This window comes from Suillus plorans, assembly GCF_016647745.1.
Source record: "Suillus plorans strain S12 chromosome Unknown HD556scaffold_2, whole genome shotgun sequence".
Classification (NCBI taxonomy): Eukaryota; Fungi; Basidiomycota; class Agaricomycetes; order Boletales; family Suillaceae; genus Suillus; species Suillus plorans.
This window is the reverse complement of record NW_024537386.1, coordinates 512,486-531,509: the sequence shown is the minus strand read 5'-3', so window position 1 is coordinate 531,509 and position 19,024 is coordinate 512,486. Positions and strand designations below refer to the sequence as shown.

Genomic DNA, 19,024 nt, shown 5'->3' with positions numbered 1-19,024 from the left:
TTGCAGAAGGAAGGTCGGTGATTAATAAGACACTCGGTTTGCAGGTGGCTGTGCATGCAATGCCACTCATTTCTGGACTACCACGAGCGCCGCTGAAGGTGTTTGAAACCCCTCAAGTGCAGCGTTGGCAGGCCGCGGATCTAACACTAGTACCGAGAGGATCCGCCATTTTCCATCCGCATCGGTCGGGCACCTCAGTAGACGAAAGCCAAATCATGATGGTGCGTGCTGCTAATCCGAATTCGCATTCCTTAGTTCCTGCGCAAAGACGAACCAAGTACTCCCAACAGCCTGAGGTTACTAGTTGTGCTGTGTTTCTGCTTTAGTCGCAGTAACCGCCAGCAATTGACCCTTGCAGAGGCTGGATGACGGTTGTAATTTGCAATCGGAGCGCTCAATATTAAGTAGTATTATGCTTTTTGTCATTCCTATTAGCTCTACTTGAATTAAGTTACTGACTATTTGTAGGTGTCAAGACTCATAATATTTTTGGTAACGTTTATAACCGTACTCGGCGTCTGCCAGTAACTGCCTCAGGAGCTTCTGTTCTTCATCGTCCAAGTCCGCTACGAGCTCTTTAATCGGCCTAAAACATTTGATTTTCTGTTTACTCAACACCTGCTCCGCCACATGTTTCCTCCATGCCTCCCAAACTCTTGTATCATTTGGGATCATGCACTCCAGGATTTTCTTCGGCTTGAAATCTGTAGACGATTTCCTCGACTTGTCGACGCCTGCGTGCAAGATAAAGCATGCGCACGCCGCTTCCGATGTTCTGTTGGGGAGCGCAAATTTTTTAATTGGTGGTTCATCGAGCCATTTCCACAGTATATCTGTCTGAATCCTCTCTTTCTCCAGTGACGACAGAAACGAATTGTACGCCCAAGACACAGCAATCGACGACAGGAACATAATCTGGCCGAATAGTGTTGCTTGAGGAACGAGGAGGAGTTGAATGAGAAACTGTGACAGGAGTAGCAGGGAACAGATCCCGACGGCATTGAACTTTTCATCGTGAATATAACCCATGTCCAGCACGAGTTTGCCCTTGGTTATCGACGCCACCTGTTTCTCTGTGCCCTTCAAGATGACGACATCATTGCGCATCAAAAGAAATCCATCTCCCCGCGGTGCATATGACGAAGGTTCGACACGCTTGAAATGCAGCCTCCCTGAACCGATGACAAGGCAAGACAGGCCACTCGAGACCATGCCCAGAATGATCAGCCCAGATGCGAACCAATCACGAACATTTGCACAAGCGAGGAACGCTGCAAGACTGCTGGTGATGGGTATAGCAGCATACAGGGCATGAAAAACTTTCTTCTTTGGCACGTTGTCTCCCTGATGCCATTTCACGTTATCGAGCTCTATGATGCTCACCGACCCTGGTATAGTCTTTCTTCCTCCGAAATCAATCTTCTCCTCGGTATCATTTGCCTTTTGGGCTATAAGGTATGCGAGGTGTCCTGTGGTCGTCATATCTGTGCCCGAGAACGCCCCGATAAAGCGAGGTCCCTCCTTCCCATCCAAGCCGAACATTTCTTCAGGCGTTGGATTCGGTCCTGGAAAGATGCCATCCCAGAGTCGAGATTTCGCCAACTGGCCAAATTTCTTGGCGACAGTATAGCTTCCGGGAGAGTTGTACCATCCGAGTAAATGTCTGCCCCGGTAGAGATGGACAGTTGACATGGCGGAGAGCGCTTCTTCTCCGCCGAAGAACCCCATGACACCAGAGGTATCAAGGGTGAAGGACGTCTTCTTAAGTGGTAAATTGATGGACATTGTGGAACACTTGGGTTGGTGTACTGTATCACCTAGAATTAAGTTCTCCGATCTTATATGTACCACACCTGCACAGCTCCCGGTGATGCCTTTAAAATTAACTTGGCCTACGACTCACGCGAACCCAATCGGAATATATATACATTTGTCTGCCTTTCAATGATTCCCTGGCCTCGTTGGCCTTGGGCCTGTCCAAAGAAAATCATCCAAGAGAAAACAGTGTATGCTTTTCTTTGACCTTTCCGGCCGTTTCCCTGGCCTCTTTTACAGAAGAAACGACTGACTTCGCCTGCCACTATCCGTAGGCTCAGATAAAATGGAATATAAGAAAAAGAGTCTAATAGATGAATTAGGGCGGTGACGCCGCTGTTCATTTGGATTGAATTTGCAAAGAGATGTTGCCTTGATCAACGTTAACCCTCGAAATAACCAGTGCAAGTGGGCGCCAAGACTATAAATATGTGTTTGTATCGCAGGCGACCGATGCAAGATTTTGCTGCAACTGCAGGGATGCATCATGATCGCTGCAGTACAGCCAATACATCATTAGTACTGCGGCAGGCCCACCGAGTACAAAGAACTATTTCCAGATCTCAACATTTCCCACACACACCTCCTCTCAGCCAGATGCTCACAAAATGGCAAATAGCTTTCAGTTCTCAGTTCTAATTATATCACAGGAGCACAGGACCGGCCGCTCAATATTCAATCAGAATCGCATCAAGGGTCCGATGCAGTTGTTCTGTTTGATGCATCACTATAATGCGAACCTGTGCCAGTCTAGTCCCTGTGGCCTGTCCCATTAATATCATACACAGGGACAACGCCGAGGCCGATTCAGGCGTGGAATGCCATACAATTTGATATCAGGATGTGTGATGGGCACGTAAATATGTACCAGACGACAGCAATACGAGGTAGAACTACACACCAATATGAACCCTCTGCTCGAGTGGCACTTTCGTCTTCACGGCGTGCGTAGCACAGTTGAGTGCCCAGGCTGCCTTCGTATAGTCCATGAAACCACCATCCTTCAAATCTCCAAATATATACCTGTAAAAAGCTTCGACGACGTGTTTTGCGACAGCATCGTCGACCTCACACAGCGTGGTGGATCAATTCGTCGGGCGTCTCCTCATCGCCTACAGCTGTATGACAAGCCGATAAGAACGCGAATTCAGCCTGCGGAAGATGTCTCTCCATGATATCGAGCAGTGTCAGATGTTCATCTTTCATGACGAAATGCGAATCGTAAGGCTACATAGGATCCTGCTTCCCATGACAAGCAAGGTGCACCCAGGTGTTCTACTGCAAAGCTTCGAGTGCACCTCCTTGTGTGGCTGCTCCGCCAGAAATAGTGGTGCGGTTGGCTGTCGCAGGGACGAGCTTATGGACAGGCTCGAGCTCGCTGTCGACAGCCAAGAGTGTCTTGCATTTCCCTGCACCCGTTTGACCCTGTCCGATCGCCACAAAGGACGGAGGCATGCGCTTCTTCATCAACTGTCTAGATCTGATCAGAGCCGAAAGTGTCGGCGTGTAAGAGCAGATGTGGGGATCCTCCAGGCATGGCTGCTTCCCAGAACGATATGCCTTTGTTTGAAACGGATGAGCTGCATGGAGAGGAATGGACGTGAAAGCTGTAGTGGGTCACAACCAGATTCGAGAGCGGCGCTTTAGTTTGAGAACGTGCTCGAGTACGTTGACGATGGGTAGCATGATCTGGTCCTATATTATCCGCAAGAGCACTATGAGATCCGTCCTCGACTCTCCTCATATTGCCCTGGTGAAGCAATCCTTGAGAATCTTCAGAACTGCGATAGCGATGGACGGTAAAGGAACATGATGGAGGTCTGCTGATGTCGGGACAATGCTGCACAAGCATTGACTCGCAATGAGGATGATGACTGGGCCCTGGCGCGCTGCCGCTTGTACGAAGGTGGGAGCCGATCAGCAGCAGCCCTGTCGGTGACAGTTACAGAACTCTGGGCAGCATTGGAAACGCGCTTGCTCAGCTGCAAATAATCGCACGCCAGTGTCGGATGTGCTGACTCGAGGTCTTCAACTGGAGTCCTGAGTCGAGATGCCAGTGACCACTGCTGGCCACGGCCCTGCTCCACAAGCTCAACTGCCCGTCGTAGATTGTCACGACGTATGACACATGAGGTTACATCTACAGGAAGTGACCGTGCACCACAAAAGGCGGTTGTAGCCTCACGCTGCGAGGTGAACGATGATTGTGTCATCGGTCGTGTAGAATCTGGTAACGAGGCTTCCTGTAGCCTGAAATATGAGTAGTATCTGTCTGGCTGTGGTAAATGCAAAGCCTTTAATGATTGTTTGCAGAGAGTGATGGCCTCCTCGACATCTTCATTCTTCTGAGTTTGCGTGAAACGAGAGCAGAGCACCGAGCTCAGATTGATAAGAGTTGCGCGGCGCCCTGGATGGTCAAGCCGCTTTAACCGAAGGAATTCGCGATACAAATCAATGGCCTCGTTAAGACCCTCGCTAACGTGTGATTCGTTATATCTGGTATTGAGCGCGAGGGCAAGGTTGTTAAGCGTGGTGTCGTGAGGTGGATGCCCAGTGGGCGCAACGTCAGTGCCTCGCGATAGAGGCTGATAGCTCAGGTGATGAGGGCCCGCCTTAGGTCGTTTAACGAGAAATTACGATATTTGTGCCCAACAGGGCGCAGGCGCAGTGCTTCTTCGTGCAAAGAGATGGCCTCATTGAGGTCATTAGGTTTGCCTTGATGATTGTAGCGGGGGGACATGAGTGAGACGGCCAAGTTGTCCAGGTAGGCAGTATGGACAGTATGTCCCTCGGGGCAGAGATGCGGCTTCACGACAAAGCTGTATGCTCGTGTCAAGATCATCGATGTTGCCGTGCTGATTGAAATGTCCTTCAACTGCGTGTGCAAGCATGTCGAGGGCTCTGGGACGGAGTTGATGGCCCAGAGGACAGAGCTCGAGGACGACTCATCGAAGATGGATGTTTTCATCGGATGCGTCTGTTGGAAGATTGTTGCATCCACCGATCACATAATCAACACCATTCTTCCCTGCTGCGATGCTACAAAGGTAGGTGCCCTCTGGACAGAGAGGCAGTAGTTCATGATAGAGTTGGGCGGCTTCGCAGATGTCGGCAGCAGTACTTTTCTTGTTGTGGCGCCAAGTCAGCACTTCGGTGAGATTATATAGAGATAATGGTAACGGATGATCTGGATGGGGCTGTGGACGCAATGCAAGGGCGTCGCGGGAGAGGGAAGTGGTGGCATCGATGTCCTGAAGATCATTTCGGATGTAGCCTTTGAGGCGGGCCCATGCAAGGTTGGTGAGAGCCGTTGCATGATCTGGATGGCTGACCGGACACTGGTCCAGAACCAACTGAAAGTGCTCTACAGCGTCGTTCAGGTGAGAAACTATCTTGCTCGTCATGTAAGCAGCAACTTGTACGTGGCCCGCATCTGTGTCTCGAGGAATCTCGCAGTCTAAGAGGGACTGCAGTTTGCGTTCTGTCAGCAAAAGCCAACAGGACAGATACCAGCGTCACTCACATCGAACAGTGCGTCGTCCTGATGATCGCAAGCATGTACAATGGCGGCCTTCAGTTTGAGGGAAGGGTGGACACCGTGCACGGGTGGGAAGGATAAATCTACGAGACGTTAGTGTATGCGCATGAACGAGAAGCGAATCACTCACCAAATGGCTCATCTCCATGATCGAGTAGCTCGTTCCATGGCATTTGAAGGCCTCCAACGACCTCACCACCGCTAACCATTCGACCAAGCTCATAGGATGCCCTGATCTCCACTGACAACGCAGGCAAGGAGTGTGATGTTCTATAGACAGATAATCAGTTCTTGCATTGCGTCAGAAAGTCTGCATGGGGTTTACAAAGTCATAGTATTCCCCCACGCTACAGATTTATTAGATGATAAGACACTGATGGCTGATTTCCGGCGCCTCTGGGAGTCGACTTTGACGGATATGTAGATGCCAGCGGGAATGTGCTTGGAAGGAACTCGAATATTCTTTCCGTTGATGACTGTAGATAGAGTGTGAGGATGATAAAACAGGTGCGAAAGCAATATGGAGGAACTCGCCTTCAAGTCTGATATATCGGCTTTCTGAGCTATTAGGCATGATGGTGCGATGGAGTTATCCACGGAATCTGTGAGAAGGGAAGACGGGGGTAAGGATATGGGGACTGGGTATAGTTCAGCTGAGAGAGAGGTTGAGGGTTCAGTTCATACTACACGTGTATTACCATGTTGTCTAGGGCTGCTCGGCACAATATAGACCCTGGTATAATTGCACTAAGCGCTGGTAATGGAAATCACCGACCAGGATTAGCGGAACAATTTAATGTAGACAACGTCGTGACCAGTCTTCAGCGAAAGTGGCCAGCCGAGGTCGAAGGGGGCGAGTCTCAGAGTGATTGGACTTGTATGGTACTACTCAGTTAGCACACCAAGGCCAGATGTAGAATCGAGTGTATTTCGTATAGTAATGCGCACAATGTGAAAACCACTGAAAACGGCACGCTAAGAACCGAATGATTCTATACGACTCGTCCGATTGAGCCGATAGTGCCATGGGGGGAGGAATGATCTTTCCTGGACAGAGAGCTAAGAAAAGATTGTCAACTTGAAAAGCAAGGATGCGACCAATTGTATGCTTATTCGGTGAAGGGCAATTGACGAATGTTCAGGAAGCTGTGACCACTGCCGGCTTGAAGGTGAGGGGAATATTTTGACCGAGGACATGCATGGGCTTGGATGAGGGAGAGATGTAATGTACAGGGAATCACCAAATAGATGGACATCGACTCGTGGTTCCTTGAGGTGGCCGCCTAACTGCACTTCCTCAGCTAGAGTTGCAGGAATTCAAATTTCTATTTCAGTACAACTCCCGTGATCGTGTTGCTCATGTGACGCAACTGCCACCGACATCAACTTTTGAAACACTACTTACATCCGATTTCCTGGACGCTGCACCTCTTGGAATTCCAAAGCAAGCGGCACTTTTGATGTGTCTTTTTTGTTCGCGTTCTGAATCTTGTCCTTTCAAGGGTGTTTGGGCTTGTCTCCGTGTTGTTGGTTTTGCGTATAATAACAAAACCGCATTGCTGACCACCTTTGCAAAAGTTTGCAGCATTTATAGTAGGTGTGTAGCGACTCCGAGTCTTTGCTCATTCTAACTGTTGTTCCAGATTTTAATCCTGTTCTTCGTCATTCATAATATCGTCCGTTGCACTCTGCTATCCCTTTTGACATGCTCTCGCGAACCCTCGCTGGTGTCTCCACTTTTTTGCGTGTCCTTTCAGCAGTTTATCTTGTCTCTGCCATAAAATACACCGGATTTTACATTTTGCCGTACTATGTGCTAAGTGAATGGTACGACTCAGCGATAAAATTCCAGGAGTGGCAAGCCTCATAGGATGCGCATGTTCCCTTTAAACTTGGCGTGCTACTTTCACACTAGTACTGATGACTGACCTTCACACTGCCCACTTTTTAGCATGTACAGGCTCTCCCGCTAACATTCTATCGTCGACCATCGCACCGCCATGTCTGATGACTTGAATGTGAGTCACTGCATATCACCTTCGTGCCCATTTCGGGATCCTTATGCTCGACTCGGATCTACAGTCATCAGCGCAAAAATATGAATGTATCCTCCTGGTGTACGCCTGCTGCCATTTACCTATGCGTCAGTGTCGACTCGAGAAGACACTGAGATCAGCCATTCGAGTCCTATCATCCCATGAATATCTCACCAGGGTAGGACGAGACCATGGCCTTGTGATGTCCACGGGTACTTTCGGATGCATCTGTCACGGTGCTTACATCCATTTCAGCACCGAGTGCTAATCTACAAACGAGGCGTTCTGACTAAGGTCTTCGTGCTAGACGATCTTGGGGCCGTACAATCGTACGGTCACTCGAGTTTTGAAGAGTGGGTGTTGGAATATTCACCTGGATGGTAAGGAAATGGTTTCAACTTAGTAATTCTATTGACAGAGTCATCACGAGCTGAATCTCCTTATGTATCAATAGAACATCGTCTGTGCGCTCAATTTGCATCACATCAAAATGTACTCAAATGTACAGATGTCCCATGGGGTAGCATATACTACTACAGACAAGTTGATTGCGAGACTAGCTGGTACGCATGATTATAGCTAAAAACACAACAGACCTAGTAACAGTGAAAGCGAAAGATCAAACGCAAAACTCAAGCCATTGAGATTCACTCATCCACCATCATATGAAGCCTGCCGAATGTGATTTGTACGTACGAACATGCGCATCGACACAACATTCGGTATTTTGCTACTTCGCATGGATTCCCTGATACAAGGGCCTCTAAGTCGGTAGCTGCATCCCAACGCTGATTTCTGAATCAAGCTTTGTTCCCTGAGAAAAGCTTCAAGTTGGAGCCTATCGCCTTATCATCTTTGCGGGGAGAGATATTATCGGAAAATGCCTATCTTTCTTCAATTAGTCTAGTAGGAGAGATCAGAGAACATCCGAATTGACGTCGTCTGCCCTAGTGGCAGACCATAGCAGATGGAAGGATTTGGTGAGACACGAAATTCGGTTTGTAGGTGGCTGTGCATGCAATACCACTCATTTCTGGACTGCCACGAGCGCCGCTGAAATCCCTCAAGTGCAGCGTTGGCAGGCTGCAGATCTAACACTAATACTGAGAGGATCAGCCCTTTTCTATCCGCATCGGTCGGGCAACATACATTATTTCCGCAGTAGACGAAAGCCAGATATCATGATGGTGCGTGCTGCTGATTTGAATCCGTATTCCTTAGTTCCTGCGCAAAGACGAACCAAGCACTCCTAACAGCCTGAGGTTACTAGTTGTGTTGTGTTTCTGCTTTAGTCGCAGTAACCGCCAGCAATTGACCCTTGCAGAGGCTGGATGACGGTTGTAATTTGCAATCGGAGCGCTCGATATTATGTAGTATTATGCTATTTGCCATCCCTAGTTCTAATTTAATCAAGTTACTCACAAAATTTCCCCCAGGTGTGGTTCAGCCTTTCTGTCGATGGCCTCCAAGCACTCCTTTTCATACTACGTTTTCTCTATGCTAGGGTGTCAAGACTCGGGCCACTGGTTCCGAGTCCTACATAATATTTTTGGTAACATTTATAACCGTACTCGGCGTCTGCCATTAATTGCCCCAGGAGCTCCTGTTCTTCATCGTCCCAGACTGCTGCGAAATCTTCACATGGCCCAAAATATTTGATTTTCTCTTCACTCAACACCTGCTCCGCCACCTGCTCCCTCCATACCCTCCAAACCCTTGTATCATTTGGGATCATGCACTCCAGGATTTTCTTCGGCTTGAAATTTATAGACGATTTCCTCGACATGTCGACGCCTGCGTGCAAGATGAAGCATGCGCATGCTGCTTCCGATGTTCTGTTGGGGAGCGCAAATTTTGTGATTGGTGGTTCATCGAGTGATTTCCACAGTATATCGGTCTGAATCTTTTCTTTTTCCAGTGACGACAGAAATGAATTGTACGCCCAAGACACCGCAAGCGACGACAGGAACATAATCTGGCCGAATAGTGTTGCTTGAGGAACGAGGAGGAGTTGAATGAGAAACTGTGACAGGAGTAGCAGGGAGCAGATCCCGACGGCATTGAACTCTTCGCCATGAATATAACCCATGTCCAGCACGAGTTTGCCCTTGGTTATCGACGCCACCTGTTTCTCTGCGCCCTTCAAGATGATAATATCGTTGCGTATCAAAAGAAATCCATCTCCCCGCGGTGCATATGGCGAAGGTTGGACAAGTTTGAAACGCAGCCTCCCCGAACCGATGACAAGGCAAGACAGGCCACTCGAGGCCATACCCAGAATGATCAGCCCAGATGCGAGCCAATCACGAACATATACACAAGCGAGGCACGCTGCCAGACTGCTGGTGATGGGTATAGCAGCATACAAGGCATGAAAGACGTTCATCCTTGGCACGTTACCTCCCTGCTGCCATTCCGCGTTGTCGACGTCTATGATGCTCACCGACCCCGGTATAGTGATTCTTCCTCCGGAATCAGTCTTCGCTTTGGTCTCTTTTGCCTTTTGGGTTATAAGGTATGCGAGGTGTCCTGTGGTCGTCATATCTGTGCCCGATAATGCCCCGATAAAGCGAGGTCCCTCCTTCCCATCCAGGCCAAACATTTCTTCAGGCGTTGGATTCGGTCCTGGAAAGATGCCGTCCCAGAGTCGAGATTTCGCCAACTGGCCAAATTTCTTGGCGACAGTATAGCTTCCAGGAGAGTTGTACCATCCGAGTAAATGCCTGCCCCGGTAGAGATGGACAGTGGACATCGCAGAGATCGCTTCTTCTCCGCCGAAGAACCCCATGACACCAGAGGCATCAAGGGTGAAGGACGCCTTGCTAAGTGGTAATTTTATAGACATTGTGGAACACTTGGGTTTTTCTTTTGGTGTAGAGTAGTATCACCTAGAATTTTATATGTACCACCCCGAAGGCATTGCACAGCTCCTGTGAAGCCTTTTGATTCACCGCGCTTACACGAATAACAAAGCAAACCCAATTGGGGATCTACTTGATATATGTTGTCTCCTTTTCAATGATTGCCCTGTCTCCGTTGGCCTTAGGCCTGTCCGAAGAAGATGATAGATCCAAGAGAAAGCACTGTATGTTTTTCTTTGACTTTTCCCGGCACCCAGTTTCCCTCGCCTCTTTCAAATATCAGTAGACCGGTGAGTTCTTGCTGGCGATTATGCTGATTGCGATGCATTTACATGGTTCATAAACTATTGCTTTATTCCAATGTGACGAAAATATATCGTAATATCTTCTTCTCACCGGTTCTCTGATGGCCGCCCGCGGTCCCGCTTGTACAGAAGAAACGACTGACTTCTTTCTACCCACCTGCCACTATCTGTAGGTCCAGATATTGTAAAATAAAATGGGATATATATTATAAAAAGTGACGCCGCTGTTCATTTGAATTAAATTTGGAAAGAGATGCTGCCTTGACCCTCGAAATCGCCAGTGCAAGTGGGCGCACATAGCGCCAAGACTAAATAATATGTGTTTGTATTGTAGGCGACCGTGTCATATTGATGTAAGATTTTGCTGCAACTGGTACTGCAGGAATGCATCATCGCTGCAGTACAGCCAATACATTAACATCGCGGCAGGCCATTTAAAGAACTTTGTCACTAAAACATGGCCATTTCCGGTCAAATCTCAACATTTCCTACGCTCCTCCTCAACACATTCCTGCCCACTACCTTACGGAATCCACCTATAGGTAGGCTATGTACACGATAGAACGCTTTTTGTCTGTCTACGTCCCAATACAAGGTCCATAGAGATACAGAAGAAAAAAACATCAAAAACACATCCATATTTTTACCCCTTCAAGAATTACTAATGTCCCGACAACACTAACTCGCCGGCAGCAACCTTGTTCCACAAGTGTTGTGTCCTTATCGACACGTCTTCGGAGGAAGGCATGGAAGGCATGTGGTACATTAATCGTACTAATCAGTAGTATATTACATTTGAGAGTGTCCATGATCGATCAAGAAAGGCTGCGCCAACTTCGCTATCCAAATACAACATAATGCTAGTACAACAGCACTGTCAGACTGTTCCTGAGGCCTGAAAGCCTGATAAATGATTGCGATCAATCATTGCATAGCTTCGTTCTGAAAATTGTATTTGCGGAAGATACGCGAGCTCGTTCCTTTCATTCAAAAGGCGTGTCTGATGAAAGACCAGCGCCAAGACTGCATTGTTTGAATGGACTGGATGCTTCTAAAGATATATGAACAATTCACATCAGTTGTCTGTGACAATTCCGTGCCACTGATCCACATTGGAATAGCCTCGTTCGTCGCATCCAGTATGGTAGCCGTGGTCGTCAGCATATCGAGTTGATCCGTTCCCTCATACTTACAAACTCCCAAGGGATTTAAAGCTACTTGGAACGAGCGCGCATACTATCGAACATAATAGAGTGCAGTTGGCATGAAGGTTAAGGCAACCTTCAAGCTTCAACGTCGAAACAGATCTGGACATCGCAAATGAGGCAAGAGAATTAGTGGTAATTGTCTTGGATGGACGGGAGTTAGATTCTTCACTTACAAAGGCTACTGTGGAGTTGGAATACCCTCCGGCACATGTTGTGATCAAATTAAACCACAAGAAAGCCAAACGGTTCGAAAATCCGGAACCCAGAGTCATACCACTGGTGACTGGTCCCAATGTATTGCACATATGTATTTCGGTTGGAACTCGGGCTGGCTATGATCACTTGCAGCTGTTTGGCTCTTTCGCACGATCGTATTGTTGTGGATACCTCGACAGACTACTCCACCTGCTTGACCATCTAAACGCCAGATGCCTATGTAGCACGCACACACGAAATGGCAAATAGCTTTCAGTTCTAACTATATCGCAGGAGCACAGGACCGGCCGGAGCCTCAATCAGAATCGCATCACAGGTCCGATACAGTTGATGGCATTACTATGTCACGGACGTATGCCGGTGTATCCCCTGATCAGACAGAGCTGTCTAATCTAGTTCCGTGGGCCTGCCCATTGATATACACAGGAATAACGCCAAGACCGATTCAGGCGTGGAATGCCATGTATTTTGATATCAGCATGTGATGAGCGTTTCGTACCTGACTAGTAGCAAAGGTGAATCCAAATGCTCGCACATTCACTAACTTGCTATTAGCTGCTTGCCTCAGAACGTGAACTAAAGGGTGTTTCTTTACCTTTTTATAATTACACTTTGGTTGCACTAGCTAGATGTCGATTCTAATACGTAGTACCGTGAGTCCGTGACCAGTACTACGAGTCGCACGTTTCACCCAACGCTGCGCTCAGCTACAGCATTAACTTACGGGACTTAAGAAAGCTTAGATTGGATCAGGCAAGTTCCGAACATTAACGAGGCGTACAGCTATAGGCCCTGGCGTAAGTCCAATGAGGAACTTCTGATTCACTACCACCTCGAGAGTCGGTGCCGAACGCTTGACGAACCAGATGACATCTCCAAGTTTTGCATTCGTCCCCCGAAATATTTCCAAGGGTGGGAAACAGCAAGGCACTTCCGCTCACGTACCCTCGCCAGAGTCGTCGCATAGTTTGAAACTGATTCAGACACCCGCCATCGAAAGAAAATCAGCGTACCCAGGACCGTCCGGAAGCGACAAAGGAAAACAGAAAGTTCCTGAACCGCCGGCGAAACCAGTCTACAATGAGAAGGATATATCCATCCTTGTTGTTCTCGCGTTTTCGGACTATGCCCTTTGGCTTGACTCAGATCTGAGGAGGAAAACCGAAGAGTCTTTTCAGGGCGAGGAGCAAGATGCTGGATGTATGTTTCCATTTTTTTCGTACGCGTATCAGGCAGGGTTTATGTTTTCCATGCAGTTTTACCACTCAGCTACCTGATGCGTCGCGCTTTTGGCAGAGAGAACTTAGGTCAAGATTATATGCCGACTGAAGCAAACGCCGTAAAGGCGATTCGGACCTACGCTAGCGACGTGCTGGAGGTTAGAATGCTTGTGTCCGCTCCATCTGCGTCTGTGTGGTACCCTTCCTGGAAGCCCGAGAGGAGTTCAATTGGTGGTTATGAAGTACGCAGGAAGGATTGTACAACATTATTGGATAACGCGACTCGTGAATTTACTCGGCATCAGTGGGACGACCGCACTATTTACATGGTAGGTACGTCTCTTTGGCAGAGGACCATAATCTGACGATCGTAGGAAAACATCCCCGCACAATATCACACAATACCTGGTATCATCCGATTTGCGCAAGGGCTACTGTCTCATTCAAGTTGTCTGGTTCCAATCCAAAATGTCACACTTCCTCCGCACCACTTGGATAAGGCTGAGGACCGTCCAAAATGTAAAGGCTTCGCTCTCGTTACACTAAGTAATGCAGAGTTGTGTCAGGTGTTTCTTGAATCGTGGCCTTGGACGCGGTCATTTCAACCCGAATCAGACGACTTTGACCTCGCTGAAGGTAACTTGGAGACAAAGGAAGCCTCGAAGTTCGGGTTTCGCACTTTACCAAAAGCCCGCTGGGATAAATTGAACGAGGAGTATCTTGCTTACCGCCAAAAATTGATTAGCGAGTTAGCGGATGCCAACGAACCCCCAGATATCTCACCTGACTCTGATGTACGAGACGTCGTTGACGACGTTTTGGAAGACACCCCTGCTCCGCTTGGGAACGCGACAACTATGTATTCACCGTACCCCTTCGGCTGTCTCGTCTTTGCCCGAAATCTGCATCTCGAGACAAATAAGACTACTCTTCGAGCGTTATTCGCTACCGCATTCGAGTCGTCTCTTGTAGATCCCGCCGGTATCGACTACGTCGACTTCAACAAAGGAATGGACTCCGTAAGTCTTGGACCTTTTATGAGTATCACACTCTCACAGCATCGTCAGTGCTATCTTCGGCTTGCCTCGCCTGAGCACGGACGTGTTTTAGTCGACCGCTTCTCTAGTCACCCCGTGGTGCAGTCCCACGGCCTTGATGACAGAGGCAAAACTCCTGAAGCGTCCCAGAAGGCTATCGCGACGGAGATCATCGAAGGCAAAAAGGAGGAAGTCTATTGGGAGAAAGTTCCAGAAAAAGTCAGACGACAGGCTGTGGAGAAAGCAGTGAAGGCTCTTAATGGCAAGCAGTCATCTTCCGTACACACTGCGCATGAGCACTCCGAAGAAAGCAGGCCGCGGAAAAAGAGAAATCGCGGCTAATTACAGAATTTACGATTCTTCGACATCACCAGCCCAGGCCGTGTCTATGATGGCCTGGTGCCCTCAGTGCAACGCATTATTATTACATGCGAAGATACGCCTATACAGGCTACTATAGAGACGAACATTACAAACCTGGCATTACAAGTAACTCGCGATCTCTTGCATAGTAAGTCTATCGTGCATGTCCTCACACCAACACTTCTCCAACAAAGCCCAAAGCGCGTCATCCAAGCCTCGTTCTACAGCGACTGGATTCGTGGGTCGAGGTGGAGTTTCGCCCAGACAAACCTTGAGGATGACTTGAGTTGCGAGGCGAACCGACGCCCAAGGTTCTTCATGAGTCATAAGCTGCGAAGGCGGTTCAAAATCTGGCTGATCAACCAAACGTGATAGAAGTACCTCGAGCACGGTCATACTGAAGGCATAGACGTCGGACGCCATTGTACGTTTGCCTCCGCTCCTGCACAGCTCAGGAGGACACCATCTCAGAGACTCCTGGTTAAGAGTGCTGCCATTGCTGACGTCGAAGTGGCTCATAATCTCCTCCTCGAGCTATATTGCTCGGATGAGTCAGAGCGCGATGATCGACATGAGAAGGCACGTCACCCTTGTGAAACCGAAGTTGGAAAGCAGTGGCCTGCCATCTGGGCTGATGGCGATGTTGACCTACGATGAAGTAAAGATCCTATAATTGGTGATTGTCATCATGACTCACCCCTTTAATGTCGCCGTGAACAACAGACATGCTGTGCAATAATTTGATGCCCTCAACAATGCCTTTCAACTACCAGATCAAGTCAAAATGCTGTTTCCCTCGATGAAAAGTAAGGTACATACCATATATCGGTGGTCAACCTCAGGATGTTGATTGACGTAGTCTTTCAAGGTCCCATTGGACATCCAGGGGCTTACGGTGTAACTGCTCTGTTGTTAGGGACGAACATGAGGTCCTGAGGAAGGAGAGACCCACGGATATTCCCCGTCAGTCTGACAGAAACCGTATATCGTAAGGATGTGTTCTCCTTTGTCCACTTCATACACTCTTCTCCAAATCTCTGCCTCTGTCTTGAACCTCTGCAAAACAATTGATTGAGCGCTCACGACGACGACGACATTGAAACAATGTACCTTGAGCGTCTTGGGTGTAACATAGACTGCGCGCAGGACTCTGATGGCAACCTTCTCCTCGTTAAGGTAGCATCCTTCCCAGACATCGGTCCGACTCGTCCCATTCACAGCATGATTACTGGTACGCCTCACTTCCCCGCGTTGCAGGTTCATGTTCGGAAGTAAACTTCTGGAATTTTGGAGGAGATTGTACAAGTTACTTTCCAGACCGTATTCAGGTGTTGCAGAGAAGTGGACCGGAAGATTCTGTCAATGGAAATTAAATGAAGGGTTTGGCAAGAGACTGGGGGATGTGGTACCAACTTCTTGCATCACCTTCAAGATCTGGTTTACGACGGCGGTTTGTTGCAGCTGGTCGCTCAAGAGAATCTCCTGTTTGTTTTTGAGGTCCCCGAGATAGTGGATCATATATTCGTTGTCGATCCTTTGGTTGTCTTCGAAGGCAGACTGCCATTTGTGGATCTCGAGGTGCGAGGTTATCTGGTCAAATAAGTAGATGAATTTATAGATGATAACTGAGGAACAGACACTTGACATACCTGTAACTTGTTCAAGCAATCAGATATCTCAAAATGACATCGTTGAATTACTCCGGTGAGTTCATCCTGTTTGATGAATAGCTTGATTCGAGACATCAAGCACCATGGAGTCATTCTGTCGAGGATGCCTTGGATGGTGCTGGCTAGGTTATTAGCTGCCTTTCGGACAATAACATCTGGGCGCTACCAACCTTTGTGCGCCTGAGCAAAGCGTGGTTTGGTCATCCGGCGCCATGCTTTCGCCTTCATTCCTGATGATAGCCAGAAAACTGAGGCAGCGTTCCTCGAGTTGTCGTATGCCATTTCTGTCACAACCGTCGTCATGGTCAGTGGGAAGAACAGCGTAGCAAAATGGTAGATACCTGTTGGACTCTGCTTTAGCCAGCAGGTTGATGAGGGTGGTTAGAGCACCGAATGCTGGACCCAGCCATGGAGCTGGAGTGGACTGCGTTGCCTGAGACAGCGCTGAAGCGGGGTTAATGTGGAAGGAGGAAGCAAAAGTGGCCATGATTGTTGGTCAATAGAATGCTTGAAGTCATCGGTCGTATATAGGCTGAGAGCGCGTTGGAGGCTGGGTAGTGAATCTGTGCAGTTTGCATGCTGCCTGTCTCGCACGAGAACTTCTGTGGAGAATTTAGCGGGACCTGTTGACCCACAGCCTGCCAAATAGGTTCGAGGGCACTGTCGATGAGTACTTTGTTTCAGAGGAAGATATCTATAGAACTTGTCTGTAGAAGAAATAAATGTCCAGCCCTTGCATTGCGTCTGAGGGAAGCCAGGAACGTGTCACTTATCGTGTTGAAGCTGAAGCGCTGAATGACAACCCTTGTAAGATGCTATCATTTCGCCAAGCAGAACTAGCTCTCACGAATACGTATACTGCCAGACGAAAAGCAACCCTTACAAACAGCAAGCGTAAACACATGCGGTAAAATTACGTCACATGATATAATCTGCATGAATGGAAGGAACTACATACTAACGTTCCTTCTTATAAGTCGGTTCAGGGAAGACTACTATCTTTCCCCTTCCGCACGAAGTCTGTCCCGTACGCGTATCAAGGCCTTTCCAAGTTCGTTGGCACCATCACCTGAAGGACCATGACCCCAGTACGCATCATTGGCATCGGCATACACAATATCAGCAAGGCCTGTGCGCAAAAGTAATGTCCGAAGGCTAGGATGTTGCTTGAACTTTATATACAGCACATCTTCCATCTGAAAATACAAAAATAGTCAGGGAAGGTTGATCCGATTGGAATGCCAATGAAAATAATCTCACAGTCCTCAAGAATACCTGGCCCCAATCTGGTCGCACGTGGTCCTGAAAACTAGCCGACAACGGGTACATGTCACCAACATCGGTGCACTTTCGTATACGCTCCTGAAGCTTAGGGTGTTCCGTGAACTTCATCGCCTCAAGGAGGTGCATCGCCGTTGGGTACATTTTGTTTTTGTACATCACTCGGTGTTGTGAGTGATTTACAAATCCGGATAGTTCACCCGTATGGTCAAACTTGACGGGTGGTCCGCGATCGGGAACTGGCATAGCTTGCGGTGGGGCTCCACTTCCAGTGTATGGGTTTACCCTATCGGGCATGACTGCAGTTGGTGGTATAACGAATGATGTCACGGTATTGGAACGATGATGATGACCACCAGATTCGCTATCGCCCCCCGATGTGCTGAAAGTGCGAAAGAGTCCCTGTCGTGATTTACCCTTACGCTTACTACTAGAGCCAAATAGCTTTCCTAGACGCGATATTGGACCTCCTGGTTGAGCCAGCATGTCTTCCATTTCTTCCATGTGTTCGACGTTGAAGGAGAGGGTTATGTCCTTTGGGAGTTCCTGTAAAACTTGACGATATGGAGTGGTATCCCATATGTCTCTAGGAGGAGAGGGAAGGGGATTTTGCCGCGTTGCCATTCGTATGGGAGGGACAGTCGGTGGCCTGAATGGTACATCACTTAAATAAGGTTCGGGCATGGAAATGGGATGATCAGCTGGTTGGTAGAAGTCGGTGAATCTTGGACGAGATGACGAGTTAGCTGCACGCTGTGCGTCAGTCAAGTCGGGGGGAGCAGGAACAACTGGATCTCCTGGTCGACCAGTCATACCGGGGATGACGGGGCCTGGAGTCGCCCGATTGCCTACATGTGGCTCGGGCATGCGCGCAGTGGGTTGTGGGTGAGATGAGTAATACGAGTCATTTATGATAGGAGGAGGGGGAAAAGCTGTGTCGCGTTGGGGTTGCACGTTAGTTATGACAGGGGGTGGAGGAACAACGGGATCTCGTCGACCAGTCACATTGGGCATCACAGGGCCTTGATTGTTAGATGGCTCTAGCATCCGTACTTGCTCTGCAGGGTGAATAACTGGTACAGGTGGCTGACCAGCTGCGTTTTGAAAAGCAGCGACCGGAACATATGCCTGCGGCATAACCAGAGGCTGCTGCATAGGAACCATGGCCACCGGATAATACCCACTCATTTGTGGATACCCAGATTGTACCTGTGGGTCTTTTCATCCGGCACTGTTAGGAAAACGCTACTCTCACAAGTGACTGCTACGCACAATACTGGAACCCATGACTCGGATATGCAGCAGTCGGATATCCATTTGAATATTGCTGATATAGTTCTGGGTGTGCCTTCTCCTTGCCCTTCTTCGTCCTGACTGAGGACCAAGTTGTTGTTTGCATTCCGTTAGAGTTAACGATTGGAACTGGAAATGGATAGGGTCTATGCTTTGAGGGTCCAGCGCCCATGTTGGTGGC

At 48.5% G+C, this 19,024-nt stretch overlaps 6 protein-coding genes across 6 annotated transcripts; 1 reads left to right on the top strand and 5 right to left on the bottom strand.

Annotated features, from left to right (window-relative positions):
- Nucleotides 1-398: 398 nt before the first annotated feature.
- On the bottom strand, nucleotides 399-2,001 carry HD556DRAFT_313425 (uncharacterized protein). The gene has a single exon (XM_041310241.1). The coding sequence runs from the start codon at nucleotides 1,783-1,785 to the stop codon at nucleotides 472-474; it is 1,314 nt and encodes a 437-aa protein (XP_041166925.1). The 5' UTR covers nucleotides 1,786-2,001; the 3' UTR covers nucleotides 399-471.
- Nucleotides 2,002-3,047: 1,046 nt separating this feature from the next.
- HD556DRAFT_1532515 (uncharacterized protein) lies at nucleotides 3,048-6,380 on the bottom strand (the record flags this gene model as incomplete). The annotated part of the gene is made up of 9 exons (XM_041309531.1): nucleotides 3,048-3,422; nucleotides 3,484-3,596; nucleotides 3,625-4,387; nucleotides 4,453-4,792; nucleotides 4,824-5,282; nucleotides 5,339-5,436; nucleotides 5,484-5,623; nucleotides 5,679-5,829; nucleotides 6,302-6,380. The coding sequence occupies 9 exons, from the start codon at nucleotides 6,378-6,380 to the stop codon at nucleotides 3,091-3,093; spliced, it is 2,475 nt and encodes an 824-aa protein (XP_041166924.1). The 3' UTR covers nucleotides 3,048-3,090.
- A 2,025-nt stretch (nucleotides 6,381-8,405) lies between these two features.
- HD556DRAFT_1321853 (uncharacterized protein) lies at nucleotides 8,406-10,426 on the bottom strand. The gene is made up of 2 exons (XM_041301366.1): nucleotides 8,826-10,426; nucleotides 8,406-8,576 (listed from the first exon to the last, which is right to left on the bottom strand). The coding sequence occupies exon 1, from the start codon at nucleotides 10,232-10,234 to the stop codon at nucleotides 8,885-8,887; it is 1,350 nt and encodes a 449-aa protein (XP_041166923.1). The 5' UTR covers nucleotides 10,235-10,426; the 3' UTR covers nucleotides 8,406-8,576; nucleotides 8,826-8,884.
- A 2,214-nt stretch (nucleotides 10,427-12,640) lies between these two features.
- On the top strand, nucleotides 12,641-14,642 carry HD556DRAFT_312517 (uncharacterized protein). The gene is made up of 4 exons (XM_041310239.1): nucleotides 12,641-13,179; nucleotides 13,236-13,528; nucleotides 13,574-14,218; nucleotides 14,267-14,642. The coding sequence occupies exons 1-4, from the start codon at nucleotides 12,846-12,848 to the stop codon at nucleotides 14,576-14,578; spliced, it is 1,584 nt and encodes a 527-aa protein (XP_041166922.1). The 5' UTR covers nucleotides 12,641-12,845; the 3' UTR covers nucleotides 14,579-14,642.
- A 6-nt stretch (nucleotides 14,643-14,648) lies between these two features.
- On the bottom strand, nucleotides 14,649-16,942 carry HD556DRAFT_312299 (kinase-like domain-containing protein). Its single transcript, XM_041310238.1, has 10 exons — nucleotides 16,611-16,942; nucleotides 16,440-16,553; nucleotides 16,249-16,387; nucleotides 16,013-16,189; nucleotides 15,710-15,955; nucleotides 15,552-15,655; nucleotides 15,419-15,500; nucleotides 15,297-15,365; nucleotides 15,188-15,247; nucleotides 14,649-15,133 (listed from the first exon to the last, which is right to left on the bottom strand). The coding sequence occupies exons 1-10, from the start codon at nucleotides 16,754-16,756 to the stop codon at nucleotides 14,720-14,722; spliced, it is 1,551 nt and encodes a 516-aa protein (XP_041166921.1). The 5' UTR covers nucleotides 16,757-16,942; the 3' UTR covers nucleotides 14,649-14,719.
- A 322-nt stretch (nucleotides 16,943-17,264) lies between these two features.
- HD556DRAFT_1436408 (uncharacterized protein) lies at nucleotides 17,265-19,015 on the bottom strand (the record flags this gene model as incomplete). The annotated part of the gene is made up of 3 exons (XM_041305571.1): nucleotides 17,265-17,465; nucleotides 17,530-18,767; nucleotides 18,823-19,015. 3 exons carry the CDS (start codon nucleotides 19,013-19,015, stop codon nucleotides 17,265-17,267), a joined length of 1,632 nt encoding a protein of 543 aa, XP_041166920.1.
- Nucleotides 19,016-19,024: the final 9 nt, after the last annotated feature.

Coding starts and splice junctions, on each gene's coding strand:
- HD556DRAFT_312299 (XM_041310238.1), bottom strand. CDS start 16,756: ATGGCCACTTTTGCTTCCTCCTTCCACATTAACCCCGCTTCAGCGCTG. Junction 16,190..16,248: donor ATTGCTTGAACAAGTTACAG/GTATGTCAAGTG, acceptor TTATTTGACCAG/ATAACCTCGCACCTCGAGAT. Junction 15,956..16,012: donor TCTTGAAGGTGATGCAAGAA/GTTGGTACCACA, acceptor TTCCATTGACAG/AATCTTCCGGTCCACTTCTC.
- HD556DRAFT_1321853 (XM_041301366.1), bottom strand. CDS start 10,234: ATGTCTATAAAATTACCACTTAGCAAGGCGTCCTTCACCCTTGATGCC.
- HD556DRAFT_312517 (XM_041310239.1), top strand. CDS start 12,846: ATGACATCTCCAAGTTTTGCATTCGTCCCCCGAAATATTTCCAAGGGT. Junction 13,180..13,235: donor CGAGGAGCAAGATGCTGGAT/GTATGTTTCCAT, acceptor TTTTCCATGCAG/TTTTACCACTCAGCTACCTG. Junction 14,219..14,266: donor TCAACAAAGGAATGGACTCC/GTAAGTCTTGGA, acceptor CAGCATCGTCAG/TGCTATCTTCGGCTTGCCTC.
- HD556DRAFT_313425 (XM_041310241.1), bottom strand. CDS start 1,785: ATGTCCATCAATTTACCACTTAAGAAGACGTCCTTCACCCTTGATACC.